This window comes from Lissotriton vulgaris, unplaced genomic scaffold (genome assembly GCF_964263255.1).
Source record: "Lissotriton vulgaris unplaced genomic scaffold, aLisVul1.2 SCAFFOLD_375, whole genome shotgun sequence".
NCBI classification, from domain to species: Eukaryota; Metazoa; Chordata; class Amphibia; order Caudata; family Salamandridae; genus Lissotriton; species Lissotriton vulgaris.
The window spans coordinates 1,011,235-1,031,395 of record NW_028244278.1 but is presented as its reverse complement, the minus strand read 5'-3'; the positions used below and the strand labels follow the sequence as shown (position 1 = coordinate 1,031,395).

General features: G+C 49.1%; 1 protein-coding gene across 4 annotated transcripts in view; it reads left to right on the top strand.

Annotated features, from left to right (window-relative positions):
- The window catches only part of SRF (serum response factor), a 225,252-nt gene extending 206,118 nt beyond the window's left edge, over positions 1 to 19,134 (top strand). For all 4 annotated transcript variants that reach the window (XM_086948774.1, XM_086948777.1, XM_086948775.1 and 1 more), the window contains exon 7: positions 14,618 to 19,134. In XM_086948774.1, the coding sequence (XP_086804900.1) occupies positions 14,618 to 14,713 (96 nt within the window). In that variant the 3' untranslated portion in view covers positions 14,714 to 19,134. The remainder of the gene's footprint in view (positions 1 to 14,617) is intronic.
- The last annotated feature ends 1,027 nt before the right edge of the window (positions 19,135 to 20,161 follow it).

The following is a 20,161-nucleotide window of genomic DNA, read 5'->3' as shown; positions in this document are numbered from 1 at the left end:
GCTAATATTTGGAGAATCTCAAACACACAGGCCCTACTTGCACGCTATGATAGGGCTCATTATGACACCTTAGAATCACTACTGCAACACTTGCCTGACCAGTACAAGGAGGCAGGAGAAATGCTGATTCAGGAAGGAAAGCTCATCACAAACGCATCCATAAAATGTGCGCTGGATGTGGCCGATACAGCCTCCAGGGCAATCAACACCAGTGTGTTGCTTAGGCGGCATGCTTGGCTTAGAATTTCAGGGTTCAAGCCCGATATCCAAACGACAATACTGAACCAAACAGTTAATCCTGACCACCTGTTTGGCCCTGAGGTGGATGCGACGCTGGAAAAAATGAAAAAAGATAGACACTGCCAAGTCTATGGGGGCCCTCCAGTCTCAGCAGTTTTGGAGTGGTTCCTTTCGCCGCTCAAATTCCAGAGGCACCTCAAGGGGTCAGGCATCGCAGTCCACACAGTATTACAAAAGTAACACCCAGACCTCATACAACAAGGGTAGAGGTGGCTACAGAGGCAATAACGTCAAGGGCAGGGGACGTGGAAACAACAGCTCCAGGTCCACCACCGCCAACAAGCAGTGACGTCTTGTCACTGCCCCCCGACCATACAACACCGGTCGGGGGGAGACTCCAGCAGTTCCTGCCCGCGTGGAGATCCATCACCACGGACAGGTGGGTCAAGTCTCTTATCCAGTACGGTTACTGTCTGGAACTTACTTCCATTCCACCAGACATACCCCCAAGAAGCCGTCCTATGTCCGGCGAGCACTTGACCTTGTTGCAGCAGGAAGTTCTAGTCATGCTGCAAAAAGGGGCAATAGAGCTCGTTCCATTGCAGGAAAGGGGAACAGGGGTTTACTCCCTGTATTTTCTAATTCCCAAAAAGGACGGATCCCTCAGGCCCATCCTGGACCTCCGGCCCCTCAACTGGTACATTCTCTCGGAGCACTTCCATATGCTCACGTTACAGCAAGTACTCCCTCTGCTTCAGCAGGGGGACTTCCTGGCTACGCTAGATCTGAAAGATGCATATTTTCATATCCCCCTGCATCCTTCCCACAGGAAGTATCTCAGATTCACGATTCAAGACCAGCATTACCAGTTCAGGGTTCTGCCGTTCGGGGTCACCACAGCGCCAAGGGTATTTACAAAGTGCCTAGCGACTGTGGCGGCGCATCTCCGTCGCCAGAACGTCCACGTCTACCCCTACCTGGACGACTGGCTCATTCAAGCAAAGACGGAACAACAGTGCGTCGACCATGTGTCACGCACCATTCATCTCCTGCACGATCTGGGATTCTCTCTGAACTACCCAAAGTCCCATCTCCAGCCCGCCCACGTGCGACAGTATCTGGGCGCGACAATCAACACTCTGGCAGCCACTGCGCAGCCAAATTCAGTGAGAATCGCCAGTATCCAGGCGCTGATCCAACGATTCAGACCCCAGCACTCGCTTCCGGCGAAGGTGTTCATGCAGTTGATAGGCATGATGGCCTCCTGCATCTCCATTGTCCCGCACGCGAGACTACATATGTGTCCGCTTCAGGAGTGCCTAGCACGTCAGTGGACTCAGGCTCATGGGCAACTGACAGACCTAGTGTTGGTGAGCGGTCGGGCATACAACTCTCTGCATTGGTGGAATCCACAAAACCTTTGCAGGGGCCGACCATTCCAAGAGCCTGTGCCACAGATTATCCTGACGACGGACGCCTCTCTCCAGGGATGGGGAGCGCATGTACTCCAGTACACAGTGCAGGGACTATGGACACTACAGCAAAGGACGATGCACATCAATCTGTTAAAACTGATGGCAGTCTTCATGGCCTTAAAGGCGTTCAAAGTACATCTGTGCAACAAAGTCGTGTTGATCAGGACGGACAACATGACGGCCATGTACTACATTCAGAAGCAGGGAGGCACACACTCTCCATAGCTGTCTCATCTGGCTCAGAGCATGTGGAAGTGGGCCATTCAGAGGAACATCTTCCTTATGGCAGAGCATCTCCCGGGCAAGGACAATCAGATGGCGTATCTGCTCAGCAGGCACAGCCATCAAATGCACGAGTGGGAGATACATCCATCAGTACTCCAACCGTACTTCCAAAAGTGGGGTCATCCAGAGATAGACCTGTTCGCCACAAAGGAGAACGCAAAATGCCTAAGCTTCGCCGCCAGGTTCCCACACCCGCAATCACAGGGCAATGCGATGTGGATGAACTGGTCAGGCAGATTTGCGTACGCTTTTCCCCCAGCACCGCTGATACCGCTGGTGGCACGCAAGCTCAGGCAGCACTCGATGACTCTCATCCTGGTTGCTCCAACGTGGGCTCGCCAACCATGGTACACCGCGTTTCTGGAACTCTCCGTGGTACCGCATCAAAGGCTTCATCTCACTCCCAGCCTTCTGACGCAGAGCCATGGCGACATTCAGCACCCAGACCCGCAACAGCTCAACCTGGCGATCTGGCTCCTGAAGTCCTAGAGTTTGGCTACCTCAATCTTCCTCCCGATTGCATGGACATCATTCGGGAGGCAAGGAAGCCCACTACTAGAGCTTGTTATGCGGCTAAATGGAAGAAGTTTGTCATTTACTGTGTCAATCACAATATTGACCCGCTGGATGCTTCCATTCCAAACATCATTTGTTACCTGTTCCATCTGTATCAATGCAATTTAGCGTACTCTTCCATCCGCATTCACCTGTCTGCTATGGCAGCATACCTCCAGAATAGGCAACACCTGTCGCTCTTTAAGGTCCCGGCTATCAAGGCTTTTTTGGAAGGACTCAAGAGAGTCATTCCGCCAAGGACCCCACCAGCTCCAGAATGGAACCTCAATGTGGTTCTTACAAGACTGATGGGTCCTCCCTTCGAGCCACTGCACTCTTGTGAGCTTCAGTTTCTAACTTGGAAGGTTGCGTTCTTAGTAGCAATAACATCGCTACGGAGGGTTAGCGAATTGCAGGCGCTCACCATCCAAGAACCTTTCTTCCAGGTACATGCTAACAGGGTTGTACTCCGCACTAACCCTAAATTCTTACCCAAGGTTGTATCTCAATTCCATTTAAACCAGACAATTGAGTTGCCGGTGTTTTTCCAGAACCCAGAGACGCTGGCGGAGCGGATGCTCCACACCCTTGACGTTAAGAGAGCCTTGATGTACTATGTAGACAGGACAAAAGATTTTCGCAAAACCAAGCAGCTTTTCGTTGCTTTTGCCACACACCACAAGGGAAACGCTATCTCCAAAGCGGGGATCGCTAGGTGGATCGTGAAATGCATTCAAATCTGCTACGCTAAAGCTAAGCGCACTCTCACTATCCCACCAAGGGCCCACTCCACCAGGATGTTGGGGGCCTCTATGGCTTTCCTAGGTAACATTCCCTTAGAAGATATCTGTAGAGCAGCCACATGGTCTACCACACATACCTTCACTAAACACTGCTGTGTAGACGTGCACTCCAAACAGCAGGCAGCTGTTGGTCAGGCTGTTCTCAAGACACTTTTTCAGACTGCTGCAGCTGGCACGGGCGGCCGCCGATAATGGAGGGACTGCTATGTATTCTATGCACAGATATGAATTCAGCAGCCCACATGCCTCGAACTGCAAATGCTACTTAATAGTATGCATCTGTTCTTAGCATGTAGGGCTGCTGACATTCATATCGCCCACCCTCCTCCCCGGCGCCTGTAGCAGCTGCAGTGTTCATTCATATATATATGCTCATAGCATGGTCATCACTCACATACTTCACTCCATCTCTGCCAATGGCTAAAAACAATCTGGGGATGGAGGCGATGCCCATGCGCACTGTAGTCCAGGGGAGGAGCCACCTATCTCGTGATACTTCGAAGACTCTTCCAGGACAACAATGTGCAATCATCCGGACCCAACACTAGGTGGCGATCTATGCACAGATATGAATGTCAGCAGCCCTACATGCCAAGAACAGATGCATACTGGTAAGTAGCATTTGCATCACTTTAGCAGGATATCAAAACAAGGAGCCGGCTTTCATTCAGAGTGAGACCCAGTGATCAGCAAGGCTCGCTGAAGAGCACTTACATGTACCTCACTTTAGCAGGATATCAAAACAAGGAGCCGGCTTTCATTCAGAGTGAGACCCAGTGATCAGCGAGGCTCGCTGAAGAGCACTTAGATGTACCTCACTTTAGCAGGATATCCATACAATGAGCCGGCTTTCATTCATAGGGAGACCCAGTGATCTGGGGGGCTCAATGAATAGCACTTAAATGTACCTCACTTTAGCAGGATATCCATACAAGGAGCCGGCTTTCATTCAGAGGGAGACCCAGTGATCTGTGGGGCTCGCTGAAGAGCACTTAGATGTACCTCACTTTAGCAGGATATCAAAACAAGGAGCTGTCTTTCATTCCGAGGCAGACACACTGATCTGGAAGCCTTAATGAATAGCACTTAGATGTACCTCACTTTAGCAGGATATCCATACAAGGAGCCGGCTTTCATTCCGAGGTAGACCCAGTGATCTGTGGGGCTCGCTGAATAGCACTTAGATGTACCTCACTTTAGCAGGAGATCAATACAAGGAGCCGGCTTTCATTCCGAGGCAGACCCAGTGATCTGCGTGGCTCAATGAATAGCACTTAGATGTACCTCACTTTAGCAGGATATCAATACAAGGAGCTGGCTTTCATTCCGAGGGAGACCCAGTGATCTGTGGGGCTTGCTGAAGAGCACTTAGATGTACCTCACTTTAGCAGGATTCCAATACAAGGAGCGGTCTTTCATTCCGAGGCAGACACACTGATCTGGAAGGCTTAATGAATAGCACTTAGATGTACCTCATTTTAGCAGGATATCAATACAAGGAGCTGGTTTTCATTCCGAGGCACCAGTGATCTGTGAGGTTTGAATAGCACTTGGATGTACCTCTTTAGCAGGATATCAATACAAGGAGCTGGCTTTCATTCCGAGGCAGACACACTGATCTGCGTGGCTCAATGAATAGCACTTAGATGTACCTCACTTTAGCAGGATTCCAATACAAGGAGCTGGTTTTCATTCCGAGGCACCAGTGATCTGTGAGGTTTGAATAGCACTTAGATGTACCTCTTTAGCAGGATATCAATACAAGGAGCTGGCTTTCATTCCGAGGCAGACCCACTGATCTGGAAGGCTTAATGAATAGCACTTAGATGTACCTCACTTTAGCAGGATATCCATACAAGGAGCCGGCTTTCATTCCGAGGGAGAGCCAGTGATCTGCGTGGCTCAATGAATAGCACTTAGATGTACCTCACTTTAGCAGGATATCTGCTCTTCCAATATCAGTCGAGTAGGTTCAGCAGTAGAGGATTGTCCAGAAGTACTCCTGGCAGGAGCACTCATGCTGCTCTTCCGACATCAGTTGAGTAGGTTCAGCAGTAGAGGATTGTCCAGAAGTACTCCTGGCAGGAGCACTCATGCTGCTCGTCCGACATCAGTTGAGTAGGTTCAGCAGTAGAGGATTGTCCAGAAGTACTCCTGGCAGGAGCACTCATGCTGCTCTTCCGACATCAGTTGAGTAGGTTCAGCAGTAAAGGATTGTCCAGTACTACTGCTGCTAGCTCCTGCCAGGACCACACATGCTGTTCTTCCGATATCAGTGGAGTAGGTTCCGTAGTAAAGCATTGTCCAACACTACTGATAGCAGAACCGCGTGACTCTCTTCCGATAAAAATAGAATTAGTACAGCAGTAAAGGATTGCCCAACACTATTGCTGCTAGCTCCTGGCAGGACCACACATGCTGCTCTTCCAATATCAGTGGAGTAGGTTCAGCAGTAAAGGATCGTCCTACACTACTGCTGGCAGAACCGCGTGCCTCTCCCGATATTATTAGTGGATTCAGTTCAGCAGTAAAGGATTGTCCTACGCCACTCCTGCCAGGACCACACATGCTGTTCTTCCGATATCAGTCGAGTAGGTTCAGCAGTAAAGGATTGTCCATCACTACTGGAGACAGAACAGTGGTCTCTTCCGACAGCACAATGAAGACACCGGACAGCCTCGCAGCCCACAAAGATGCCATCCGCAAACACCATCACCTCATAAGGTCTGCCAAGAGGACCTCCTTCAAAGACCGTCTCAACAACACACACACAGCAAGGATCTCTTCAACATCGTAAAGGAACTCTCCAACACCAACTACATCTCACCGTCGCAAGCCCTGTGCGACTCCCCAGCCACACCTTCCTCCACTGCAAGATCGACGACATCTCCGACCGCTTCAACGCCCAGACAGCCCCAACAGACATCGACACTCCAGACACCCTGCACACCATAGACTACGACCCCCAGACAGCCTGGGCCAACGTGAACATAGAGGACACCATCAAGACCATGAGCACAATCCACTCCGGCTCCCCGTCGGACCCAGTCCCGCACCACATATTCAACAAAGCCAGCAGCTCCATCGCACCCCACCTGCGCAACCTCATCAATCTCTCCTTCGAGACCGCGACCTTCCCAGAGAACTGGAAACACCGAGATCAATGCCCTACTCAAAAAACCAAGGCGGACCCAAGAGACCTCAAGAACTTCCGGCCCATCTCCCTGCTTCCGTTCTCAGCCAAAGTCATCAAGAAGATAGTCAACAGACCGCTAACCCGATACCTCGAATAAAACAGCATCCTGGACCCATTCCAGTCAGGGTTCCGCAGCAACCACAGCATGGAGGCTGCCCTAATCGCCGTCACCGACTACATCAGGACCCTGCTGGACAACGGTGAGACCGCAGCCCTCATCCTCCTGGACCTCTCCGCTGCCTTCGACACAGTCTGCCACCACACACTCTTTCCTCATTCTGATCCGAAGCCTCCAAGGTCATCTCCGGGGTACCCCAGGGATCATCCCTCTGCCCGACACTGTTTAACATCTACATTGCCCCACTTGCACAAGTCGCCCGACAGCACGACCTCCACATAATCTCTTACGCCGACGACACTCAACTGATCCTCTCCCTCCCCGCCAAATCCACCCTCCACGAAGGAATGAAGGCCGTCGCCGACTGGATGAAGATCAGCCGACTGAAGCTGGACACTGACAAGACTGAGGTCCTCATCCTCTGCTCCAACACTTCAGCCTGGGACGACTCCTGGTTGCCTACGGCACTGGGAGCAGCCCAACCCACAGACTACGCACGCAACCTGGGAGTCCTCCTTGACTCAACACTCTCCATGACCAAGCAAGTCAACGCAGTCTCCTCCTACTTCAACACCCTCCGCATGCTATGCAAGATCTACAGGTGGATCCCGACAGATACAAGAAAAACAGTCACCCAGGCCCCCGTCAGTAGCAGACTTCTATGGAAACGCCCTCTATGCGAGAGCCCCGGCCAAGCTCCTCAAACTACTGCAGCGCATTCAAAACTCCTCCACGCCTGATCCTAGACGTTCCATGCCACATCACCCCCACCTAAGAAACCTGCACTGGCTCGCAGTCAACAAGAGGATTTCCTTCAAGCTCCCACACAAAGCACTCCACAAGACCGGCCCAGCCTACCTCAACAGACGACTCTTCTACATCCCCAACCTCCAGCTCCGTTCTGCTGACCTCGCCAGCGTCCCTCTCATCCGAAGAACAACCACTGGCGGCAGATCCTTCTCCCACCTCGCTGCCAAGACCTGGAACACCCTCCCACTGAGCCGATTGATTGATATCAGTCGTAGGTTCAGCAGTAAAGGATCGTCCAACACTACTGATGACAGAACCTCATGCCTCTTTCGATATCAGTAGAGTAGGTTCAGCAGTAAAGGGTTATTCAACACTACTCCTTCCAGGACCACTCTTGCTGCTCTTCCGATAGGTTCAGAAGTTCAGATTTAGTTGTAGGATAGATTGTTTCTTAGTAATGTTTCAGCAGGGACAAGTGGCAAATATTTTGCTTTTTCTGGTTTCTCCTATTGGGTGCGGATGGAAATGTAAAGCCCTGGTGGCTGCTGTTCAAGGTCCTTATCATTCTTTTCTTAAGCTCTGGACTTTTTTGACAAACCCTCCCAAGTATTATTTTTAGTTTGCAGTAGAAGGTTATATTTGCTGGTGGGACTAAACGTTTGTGACTCTTGGTCTTTTCGCTTACTGTTCATCCCATTTTAGTACTAGAGTTGTTATTGCAGTGCTATTTCTGTGTGGCAATATTTTAATTTGCTTTACACCCCTGTGATAGTAAAGAATTGTTGTTTCACTGCAATGGAACCATGTGATTTCACTTTTTAGTAACCGTTATGTTCGAGGCATGTGGGCTGCTAAATTCATATCTTAGCATTAGATCGCCGCCTAGTGTTGGGTCCGGATGATCGCACATTGTTGTCCTGGAAGAGTCTTCGAAGTATCCTGAGATAGGTGGCTCCTCCCCTGGACTACAGTGCGCATGGGCATCGGCTCCATCCTCAGATTGTTTTTTTCCGCCATTGGGTTCGGATGCGGTCTCGACGTCTCTGTCGGAACCGAGAAAACATAACTTTAAACGGCCAAAAGGCTGTGTGTTCTTGACGTCGGTATTGTTTGCGTGCGGTCTCGAGTTCTTCCGTCTCTCGGAGCCGGAATCAGCGGAGTATTTCTACTCTTCGGACATCGAGGCCTTCTCATCGCGACTCGACACCGACTTTCCAACATGGAGCGGAGCCCATTTAAACTCTGTCCGCTCTGTGGGTCCAAATACCCACATATAGACGTGCACCCGGTCTGTAACAAGTGCCTTTCGCCAGACCATGACGAAGGAAACTGCAGGGCTTGTGCGAGTTTCAGGTCAAAGAAGACTCTCACCATTCGGCGCGCGGTGCGCCTTGTGGCCAATCAAGCGGCCCCGGATCCAGAAAACATCTTCGATGACCAAGAAGAGGAGGACCAGAGCCATCATCTTCAGATTTCCCCGCCCGAGACGGAGGTCGAGGCAGATCCGGAAGACGACGACGGAGTCGTGGGTCAAGGCCTTGAATACGTCGACGAGGTAGGGGACGACGAAGGGGTTTATGGGGCCGCGGAAGATAGCTCAGAGGACGAGCTATGCCCCGAAGTTTACGGACATAAAGAACGGGTCACGGGATCGCCTGTCGGCCTTCCCCAAGACCCCGTAGCGCAAGCCACGGCCCCGCCTTCGGGCCCGGCCACGGACATACTTGCTGCGCCGAAAGTATCGAAACCGAAACTGAAAGCAACGGTATCGACAACACCTAAAATGGCCGACCCGAAACCGAAACCGAAACTTAAGGACTCAGGCGTCCCTAAGATGGCGATCGTTACAACAAAAACGAATAAGCCTGCAGCCTCATCGACTCCGTCGACCTCCGGTCCACAGAAGTCGAAGAAATCTGGCGATTCAACGGGGTCGAAATCGGCGCCGGAGGAGAGATCCTCTAAAAAGGGTGGCACGCACAAGACAAGCGCGGCGGCGCCGGCAAAACACGCCAAAGCCAGCGACACAGCTCCGGCTCCGACTGGGACATCTGCGCACCGGTCCAAGGACTCGGGGTCGGCGGACGTGGCATCATCGACCAACCCTCAAAAATACCAGCAGAACGTCGGATCCGAGGGCATACCCACCTCGTCGGTGCCAAAAACCACTGTCTCCGACGCCTCTCTCATTGCTTCTTCACTACAAAGAATTAGGGAGAAGGCCTCTGCTTCGTCGGCGCCGGCGCCATCGCCGCAGAAGGCGACAGACGTCCCGGTCAAGCCTGCAAGTAAACTCCTCTTCCTTCTGCCGCCAAAAGTGGCGCCGAAGGCCTTTTCATCAAAATCGACGCCAAAGAAGTCGGAATCTTCTACGGCAGGGACACTTTCAGGTCCAATACTCGACTCAGAAGAGGATTCGGAGTGCTTCATAGATGCAGAAACGGGCAGACTAACCCTTTACAAAAGGAAGATCACTTCGCAGCCGGTGGAATCCTATGTCATCCCCCTGAAGAAGAAAAAGTTTCCTCAGGACGCCTCAGGCCTCATGGAACCGCCCACTCCAAGAAGGAGCCCAACACCGTCTCCAGACCACTCTGAAAGTGAGGGCTACGATGAAGATGACCAATACACTTTCCCGGTCAATGAACCAGGCGCACAACTGGATTCATATGATGACATTGGGGACCAAGGCACCCAAAATGTGGGACAAGACCCACAGGCTTTCAGTACACGTGCATCCCCGACAGAGGATTCTGCAGGTTTCCATGCACTCATTGAGAGGGCAGCTGCTAATCATGATGTGGACATGCATGCTGACCCAGTTGAAGAAGACTTTCTATTCGACACCTTTTCAGTCTCGGAAAGAACTGTGAAGACACTGCCTATGCTCAAGGGGGTCCTCAAGCATGCTGCGGACATCTTTAAAGAGCCTACCAGGGCGAGGGTGGTCAATCCACGTATTGAAAAAAAGTACAGACCAGCGCCTGCAGACCCTGCATACATTCGGGGACAGTTGCCGCTTGACTCCCTGGTGGTCGCAAATGCCCGTAAAAGGGCCAACTCCCAAACAACGGGTGAAGCTCCTCCCCCGGATAAGGAGTCCAAAGTGCTAGAGGCAGGAGGCAAAAGAGTGGCTGCGCAAGCTGCCAATCTCTGGCGCATTGCAAATACACAGACACTACTGGCACGTTATGATAGATCACATTACGACACACTAGAGCAAATTGTGCAACACCTGCCTCCGCAGTTTCAAGAGGGCACCAAAATGGTTATACAGGAAGGACAACTGATCTCCAATGCGGCCATAAAGTGTGCACTTGATGCCGCGGACACAGCCGCGAGGGCTATTAACACCAGTGTCATGCTGAGACGACAGGCGTGGCTCCGCATATCGGGGTTTAAACCTGACATCCAAACAACCATACTTAATCAACCAGTCAATCCTGATAGACTGTTTGGTCCAGATGTTGACACCACCCTAGAAAAAATTAAAAAAGACACCGAAACTGCTAAATCTATGGGGACCCTACAATCACAGCAGTTTCGTGGCAATAATTTTCGTCGCTCAGGTGCCCGTGGAGTCACCAGAGGACAGATGGGTCAGCAGTCACAGTTCCCTAGGGGTGGAGCACAATCCTCGTACCCCAAACAGAGCAAGAGGGGCTACAGGGGAAACAGCAACAAAGGACGCGGCAGAGGGAACAACAATACACGCTCCTCTGCCCCAAGCAATCAGTGACTCACTGTCACTGCCCCCCGACCACTTAACACCTGTCGGGGGGAGACTACAGCAGTTCCTGCCCGTCTGGATCAACATCACCACAGACAGGTGGGTGCGACAACTTATCCAGTACGGTTATTGTCTAGAGTTAAAATCCACTCCACCCAACATTCCACCAAGGCAAAGACCTATGTCCGCAGAACACTTGCACTTATTGCAGCAGGAAGTGGTGGTGATGCTGCAAAAAGGAGCAATCGAGCTCGTGCCAGTGGGGGAGGAAGGCACAGGGGTATATTCACTGTACTTCCTCATTCCAAAGAAGGACGGATCGCTCAGACCAATTCTGGATCTCCGTCCCCTCAATCTGTATATACTGTCAGAGCATTTCCATATGCTTACACTGCAACAGATTCTTCCCATGTTAAACAAAGGGGACTTCCTAGCAACCTTAGACCTCAAGGATGCTTATTTCCACATTCCCCTACACCCGTCCCACAGAAAGTACCTCAGGTTCACTATCCAAGGCACGCATTATCAGTTCAAAGTCCTACCCTTCGGAGTCACCACAGCCCCAAGGGTGTTTACCAAGTGCCTGGCGACAGTGGCAGCGCACCTCAGGAGGCAGAACATCCATGTCTACCCCTACCTCGACGACTGGCTCGTTCAAGCCAGGTCGGAACAACAGTGCGCCGCGGACATGTCGACTACCATTCACCTCCTTCACGACCTGGGTTTCTCGTTGAATTACCCAAAGTCACACCTTCAGCCGGCACATGTCCGGCAGTTTCTGGGTGCGACAATCAATACCCTGACGGCCAAGGCGCAACCAAACCAGGTCAGGATAGACAGCATGCAGTCTCTAATCCAAAAGTTCAGACCGAAACACTCACTTCCAGCACGAGTGTTCATGCAGTTGATAGGCATGATGGCCTCCTGCATCTTCATAGTCCCTCACGCACGGTTGCATATGCGCCCGCTCCAGGAGTGCTTAGCAAACCAGTGGACACAGGCTCAGGGACAATTAACAGACCTAGTGTTGGTTACCAGTCGGGCATACAACTCTCTGCATTGGTGGACTCCACACAACCTTTGCAAGGGCCGACTGTTCCAGGAGCCAGTGCCACAGGTTATCCTGACGACGGACGCATCTCTCCAGGGATGGGGAGCTCATCTGCTCACTTACACGGTGCAGGGACTATGGACGACGCAGCAACAGAAGATGCACATCAACTATCTAGAACTGATGGCGATCTTCATGGCGCTCAAGTCCTTCATTGTACATCTGTGCAACAAAGTGGTGTTAGTCCGGACGGACAACATGACCGCCATGTACTACATCCAAAGGCAGGGGGGAACCCACTCACCGCAGCTGTCTCATCTGGCTCAGAGCATGTGGAAGTGGGCCATTCAGAGGAACATCTTCCTCATGGCAGAACACCTCCCAGGGAAGGACAATCAGATGGCGGATCTGCTCAGCAGATACAGCCATCAAATGCACGAGTGGGAGATACATCCATCAGTACTCCAGCCGTACTTCCAAAAGTGGGGTCATCCAGAAATAGACCTGTTCGCCACAAGGGAGAACGCAAAATGCCAAAGCTTCGCCGCCAGGTTCCCACACCCGCAATCACAGGGCAATGCGATATGGATGAACTGGTCAGGCAAATTTGCGTACGCTTTTCCCCCGACACCTCTGATACCACTGGTGGCGAGAAAACTAAGGCAACACTCGATGACACTAATCCTAGTTGCTCCAACGTGGGCGCGCCAGGCCTGGTACACCACGTTCCTCGAACTCTCAGTGGTACCGCACCAAAGACTGCGCCTCACGCCCAGACTTTTGACGCAGAACCATGGAGAAATTCAGCATCCAGATCCGCAACAGCTCAACCTAGCGATCTGGCTCCTGAAGTCTTAGAGTTTGGATACCTCAACCTACCTCCTAAATGCATGAACATCATCAAGGAGGCGAGGAAACCGTCAACCAGAGCATGCTATGCCGCAAAATGGAAGCGTTTTGTCATTTACTGTGCAGACAATGACATAAACCCGCTAGATGCATCTATCCCTAACATTATTTGCTATCTGTTACACCTTTACAAGTGCAAACTAGCGTTCACTTCTATTCGGATACATCTATCCGCCATCGCAGCTTACCTTCAAAACAGGCAGCATCTCTCGGTCTTCAGGGTGCCTGCCATTAAAGCGTTTCTTGAAGGTCTGAAACGAGTCATTCCCCCAAGAACACCGCCAGCTCCGGTGTGGAACCTCAATGTGGTCCTTACCAGACTGATGGGACCACCATTTGAGCCACTGCACTCGTGTGAACTGCAATTCCTAACGTGGAAAGTAGCTTTCCTAATTGCTATTACGTCACTAAGGCGTGTTAGTGAGCTACAAGCGCTCACAATCCAAGAGCCATTCATTCAGATTCATCCAAATAGGGTAGTGCTACGTACTAACCCCAAATTCCTTCCAAAGGTGGTGTCAAATTTTCATCTCAACCAAACTATCGACTTGCCGGCATTCTTCCAAAACCCACAAACAGTGGCGGAAAGAATGCTCCATACGTTAGACGTACGGCGGGCGTTGATGTACTACATAGACAGGACACAACACTTTAGGAAAACAAAACAACTCTTTGTTGCCTTCTCACCACAACACAAAGGCAACCCCATTTCCAAAGCAGGAATAGCCAGATGGATTGTTAAGTGCATTCAAATCTGTTATCAAAAAGCCAAGCGCACTTTAACAATACCCCCAAAGGCGCACTCCACACGCAAATTGGGGGCATCCATGGCTTTCCTAGGAAACATTCCTCTAGAGGACATTTGCAGAGCAGCCACGTGGACTACACCACATACCTTTACAAAACACTACTGTGTTGATGTACATTCCAAACAGCAAGCAGCTGTAGGACAGGCTGTTCTCAAGACACTTTTTCAGGTTTCTGCAGCTGGCACGGGCAACCGCCGCTGATGGAGGGACTGCTATGTATTCTATGCTAAGATATGAATTTAGCAGCCCACATGCCTCGAACTGAATATGCTACTTACCAGTATGCATCTGTTCTTGGCATGTAGGGCTGCTAACATTCATATCGCCCACCCTCCTCCCCGGTGCCTGTCGCAGCTGCAGATATACTATTGTATTCAATCATTAGCATGGACATCCTTTATACTTTTCACTCTATCCTCTGCCACAATGGCGAAAAACAATCTGAGGATGGAGCCGATGCCCATGCGCACTGTAGTCCAGGGGAGGAGCCACCTATCTCAGGATACTTCGAAGACTCTTCCAGGACAACAATGTGCGATCATCCGGACCCAACACTAGGCGGCGATCTAATGCTAAGATATGAATGTTAGCAGCCCTACATGCCAAGAACAGATGCATACTGGTAAGTAGCATATTCATTATTGTTGAAACTGCTTTAGTCCTCATGAAGTTTCCAGTAACCTCTCTTCACTTTAGATGGCGGTCATTGGCCAGCAGTCCAGCAGTGGGAGTAGCTTGACAGAACTCCAGGTGGTCAACTTGGACACAACACACAACTGCAAGAGTGACTGACCGACTACCTGGCCTACTCTTCTGCCCCATGGCTGTGAGCACCTGGTGTGAAGCAAGAACTGCAGCAGTTTTACTTAATACAGACTGCCTCACTTATTTATTTGTTGCCTTCTCACGTTTTCTTTATATACACGTGTAAGAATACAGAGGTGAAGTCCTGCTCGCTTTGGGCGCCCGGCCTGGAGGAGGTTTAGTAGTTGGGTGTGCACTGTTGTGTTAAAACATAAAGGAATGTGAGAATGTTCTGGTGCGGTCTAGTCTGACACCAGTCTAAAGAGCCATCTGTGTAGGGGCGAGGGCAGAATGGAGATTTGAGTGGAGAGTGGCAGGTCTATGGGAGGATGGATTAGCTCAGACGTCCCTGAGATGTTTGACATCTAAAAGGACGATTTGTATTTTTAATGCTGTAACCAGCTCAGCTGTATCCTTTGCTTGATGATGAACAGACAGACAGAGGTGTCATTGCACTTAATGTTTGCCTCCGCAGAGCCCATCCATGCACTCGTTTTCTAGTGCGAAGGAGCTGGTACATCTCTGAACGGCACAGTGGGAAGCAGAGTGACTGGGAAGAACATTTGCTAGATGTAAGGACTCCTATATCCTCTATGCATGAGTGGGATACCTGAATTGCGTCCCTAGTGCCGCTCCCTTACGTGACTGCATGGGGGACGGTCTGAGAGTCCAAGGCGGCGGGCAGTGTCCCATGCCTGCTGTCCTTGGCATGAGGGGTGCTAGAATGGGTGAATCCCTCTGTTCCAGGCACTAGAATGAACATGGTCTGTATCATTTTCACACGGCTGAGCTTCGGCTGCACGACTGGCTCCTTCAGAGCGATCGTCTCCTTGACTGCTCTTCTGATGGGATTCCTGCAGTGGGAGGGAATTGCTTCATGTTTTGGGATGGATGGCGACAGTGACTCCTGCAGTGTTGATCTTGTCGTGAACCTTCTTGGAGTTGGTCTGCTCATGTGCAATATTTGCTGGCAGTAGGGAGAGACTGCTAGGCTTTGGTGAAGAGCTTTGTACGTAATGACATAAACGCATGCCATCATGGGCATTCTCTCGATACACCTTTTCGAGAGTGGAGCGAAACCCAGTTTTTTCCCCTATTTTAAAATTACAAAAGTTCATGTGATGGATGGTGGAGCAGGTGCATTGTGTACAAATATCAGTGTGGTCATAACTTGCCTTAGCTAGGACTGCTCCCATGCGTCCCGGGGACACAAAACCTCAGTAAATTCTGAAATGTATTTTTTTAAGAATAACAGCTTTTCTGTGTTCCTTTTAAAATGCACCAGAGTAAACAGCAAGTGACATTGCTGTGATCAGTGCAGTGTGTGATTTACTGTATATCTTGGAGTTGAACTCCGTGTGTGCTAGTGAATGGAAACTACGCGCTAGAGTAAACAAAGTGGTTCCTCGTGCCAGTAAAGTTAATATCAACAGTATGTGGGTCATACACTAATGTATTCCCTTGAATATATAATGCAATGTCTTGCATATCAGTGAAAGTATATAACTCCGTTCTGAAGTGATAGTAACGTTACTGTATTCGCCACAACATGGTTGTCGCGTGCCAGCAGATGCCGTCGTTCATATATTTGGCCTAGTTTATACGATGTTTCTACACATCTCACTGTAGTTGTGTACCCGGATATATACAGCCTATTTGTGTGTCGTGTACCATTGCACATCCCCTTTAGGAACCTGGACCCCTGAGGTATTCCTCATTTGAGGCCATGCGGCATGGGAGTAGTAGGGACATGTAGTCGTACCCTGGGTGAAGTTTTACATGGTGCTCGAAGCCAAACCGCATTACCAGTGCTGCTGGGTTGCATTGCAGTGTGCCTCTTAGTTGCACTGCTACCTACGACATAGGTATTGCTAGCAGGGAGCATACTTTGCCCAGCATGCTTTTTTTCTGGTGCCTTGTTTGGACCTTGTGCATTTTGGTAACTTGGTGCAATTTTCAATAGCCTAAGTCTTGATTGTTGAAAAAGGCATTGAGCACTGCATCAGGTTAGAAAGCATCTTGGCTGTTACCTACGTAAGTAGGCATTGCCCAAATCCTGTAATCGTGTCTACTGGACAAAGCATAGTCTTGAGTAGACTTGCTGCTGCATGTTGCACTCCAGATTTTTATTTGTTCACTGAAAGCAGCAGGGTGTGTAGTATGCAGTCTCTTGTGCACTTGCACGCAGTAAACTTAACCTTATATACCACTGGTCTTGCAAGTGGCGCCCCCACTTACTGACCACGTTGGTTTATCCTAACTAGCGATGAAGACAGGGGTAGTGTATTCCCTACTGGAATGTATTTGTGGGTAGGGGATTCCTATGGTGTGGTTTGTCAGTATTTGTGTCAGACACTTTTCATTCGTTGTGCCATAAGATCTGTCGGGGAGAAGCCACTCTTGGGTGCGGCCATGATTGCTTTGAGTAAGCTCTGCCTTCATTACAGAGGGTGACGTAGGAATAATACACCCTGCTTTTTTTATTAAGAGGCAGTGGGTTGGGCAGGGGTAGACCTGTGTGGTTTTTCTCTTCAAAGAGAAGGAAAGGGCGTTAAACGTTTTTTAGTAAAATAAAAACTGATGAAAGCCTTGAAGAAAATACTTTATTTTTCTAAGTGTTATGCTCAGTATTTATGTATTTCCTAAAAAGGAATAAAGACACAGGCTCTTGTACAGTTTTCATGAGTTTTGTCTACACGTTTGTATCACATGAGGAGAGGGCTAGGGCAGGGGAGGGGAGTTTCATTTACTTTTTTAAATGTTTTGGAACATTGGCATTTAAGTTGATCAATTGTACCTCTTCTGCCAAAACTTCTATTTGAGTGTGAGGGGGGCAGTAACCTGTTTTCTGTTGGGGTGGGGAGAGTTGGTAGGAAGTATGAAATGATGTGGTTGTGTGCTCAGGTGAGGACCTGCTACATAACCTTTGTTTAAAGGTTCTTCGGATGGATTAGTAAAGGTGGAGTTGATGCCATCAACATGTGAAATGCCACCTGGATGCACCTTTTGTGCGAGTCCACCTGGATGCCTTCCATGGTCATTTATGCTGTCCCGAAGCATGCAGCTTAGTTCTGCTGGAATCCTTTGTAACGCAGGCCTCTCCAGTCCAGAACAATATGGAATAAAATAAGATTCGATAAACCGTCAAGCCCACAGTGGAGTCAATACAAGGTGGATGCCTGCAGTTTTCTGCTATGTACACAACTATTCCAAAGAGGCTGCCACGTTCTAGGTTAATGTAGCTTGACAACTTCCTGATCACGCAGAGATCTGAAGAAAGAAGAATCTTGCTGCAAGGCTGAAGGGTGGAGTTCTGTGGACGAAGTTCTGTACGATGTTCTTGGCCTCAGCGGCGAGACTTTAGAATACACATTTGTAGGTTCATCACTACAAATACTACTTTGTATTGATGAAGGGTCTTCTTTCCTGGTCTTTAAACCAGCTGTATGGTCAGTCTTAGAACTCCAGATTTGACACTGCACGTGTGTGAAGACAATCACAGAAACAAAGCCACAGTTAAGACTTTAAGGTGGCCAGAATAAAACAAAAAACCTTAATAGCTAACCAGAATTCTTATCCCTTTAAAAAAAATTGTTAGACTGAACTGGTTACTACCTGTAACACCCGTCTTGTTGGTATGATTGAATCTCGTGATGGTAAAGTTGAGTTTTAGTACTAAAGTGACCTGTGCCTTCTACTGTTGTACCTACAGTCCTGTTTACTACTGTATTAGGCGATCACTTCATGTGAGTAACTCTGCACACAATTTTTTTCATAAATGGTCTAATTCTTAAATAGAATCTTTCCTCACCTATACTGTCCGTCCTGTTTTTTGTGTTATGTTTAATTGTATTCATAAGTATTCACCAAACATGTCTAATTTGACGAAGAGGCCTAGTGGAGATTACTTGACTGGTTGTTAGCAGTTCAAATATATTGGTGGGCTTTCTAGCTGCCACCAAAGCCAAGGTCATCTGATGATTTTACTGTCCCACTCTAACTTCTCTGGTTACTTCTGACATTTAGAACTCTTGCTCTGAGCATTTTGCTTGAATTCTGATCCCAGAGCTCTGGCTCTTTTTGGAGGAGTGTCAGTGCAGAAATCACAAAAAATATTTTTACTGCAGCCTGAGGAAAATTGAGTAGTTTAAATGCTAATGTTCTGTTTGAGAATTTGTCTGAACACTTCTGTATCAGGGAAAAATTGGCATTTATTGTGTGGTGAAGAATTCACTCTAATTTTATGGTTGTTTTTGAAGTTTATTTGTGTGTTTTTATTTTTTTATTTGAGAAATTCCAGGATCGTTCCTGGAAGGGATGTGGAAGTAAACACCGTACTGTGTACATAACCTTCTTTTGTATAAAACAAAAAATATATACTTTCAATAAAGGTATGAATTTGTGCACAATTTTGATCTTTTTCTGTGCCTATCATTGTGTTTAATTATAAGAAGATTGCATCTCCTTGTAAAGCTGTGTTAAAATGTATGTACTGTTATTGTTTTTGTACTCTAAGGCCAAACCGTTCCTTGTATCTGTTGGTTAGAATGAATGATGGCCAAACATGGCTGATCATGCACTGACCATAAACCATGCAGAGTGTACCCTCTAAGACATCTAAAAAAAAGTCTTAATTAACTGATGGAGAGGTTGAGTCCTCAAGGCAAGTGGCACTTTGTTCCACAGTTTGAGAAGTACTTAGAACAAGCATTGGCATAGGTCTCGCCTTTGGGACCCTATAAGTATTTAGCTATGCAGCACAATATCCTTGCTGCAACATCACCTGTTTCATGGCTAAACACTTATAACGTCCCAAAGGTGAGACCTATTGGCTATGCCAATGCTTGTTTTTAATGACGTTAATGACAAATCTACAAACAAGCATCTTCAGAAACCTCTCAATACAACAAGGCATATGTACCTACTGAGCTAGCAGGGCAGAGGTCAAACTTGCTAAGTGAGGTCAGACACGTGTCTCAGTAACTCACACCAATGACCCCCAGGTCAGCCCAGGAGCAAAGGTCATCAGGAAGGAAAAAGAGTAAAGTAAAATCTCCCTCGCGAGGCACGGCAGGGTGAGATGAGGAAGGACCTGCAGGCAAGGCCAATCGCTTTCTTGAAACGTACACCGAAAGCATTTCTCTGCACACAGGGGACTTGAGGGATTGTGGGGAGCATACTTTCAGATTCTGCAGGTCTCTGTGCCTATTTTGGATAGATGATTCTGCGTGGCGACTGTGGACGTCTGGGTGTGAGCAACTTTAAGCGGCTGGTATGGTTGTGCGTGGCAGGTGTTGTGGGAGGTTGACGTGGCTTATTTGGGGCAACTGGTTGGGAGTGCCCTTCTGATAGGCAAATGGTGGTCGAGTGGCTGCTTAAAGACGCTTGGTTGTGCATTTCCCTGTTAACAATTGCCGTTTGTGAGCACGCTGCAGC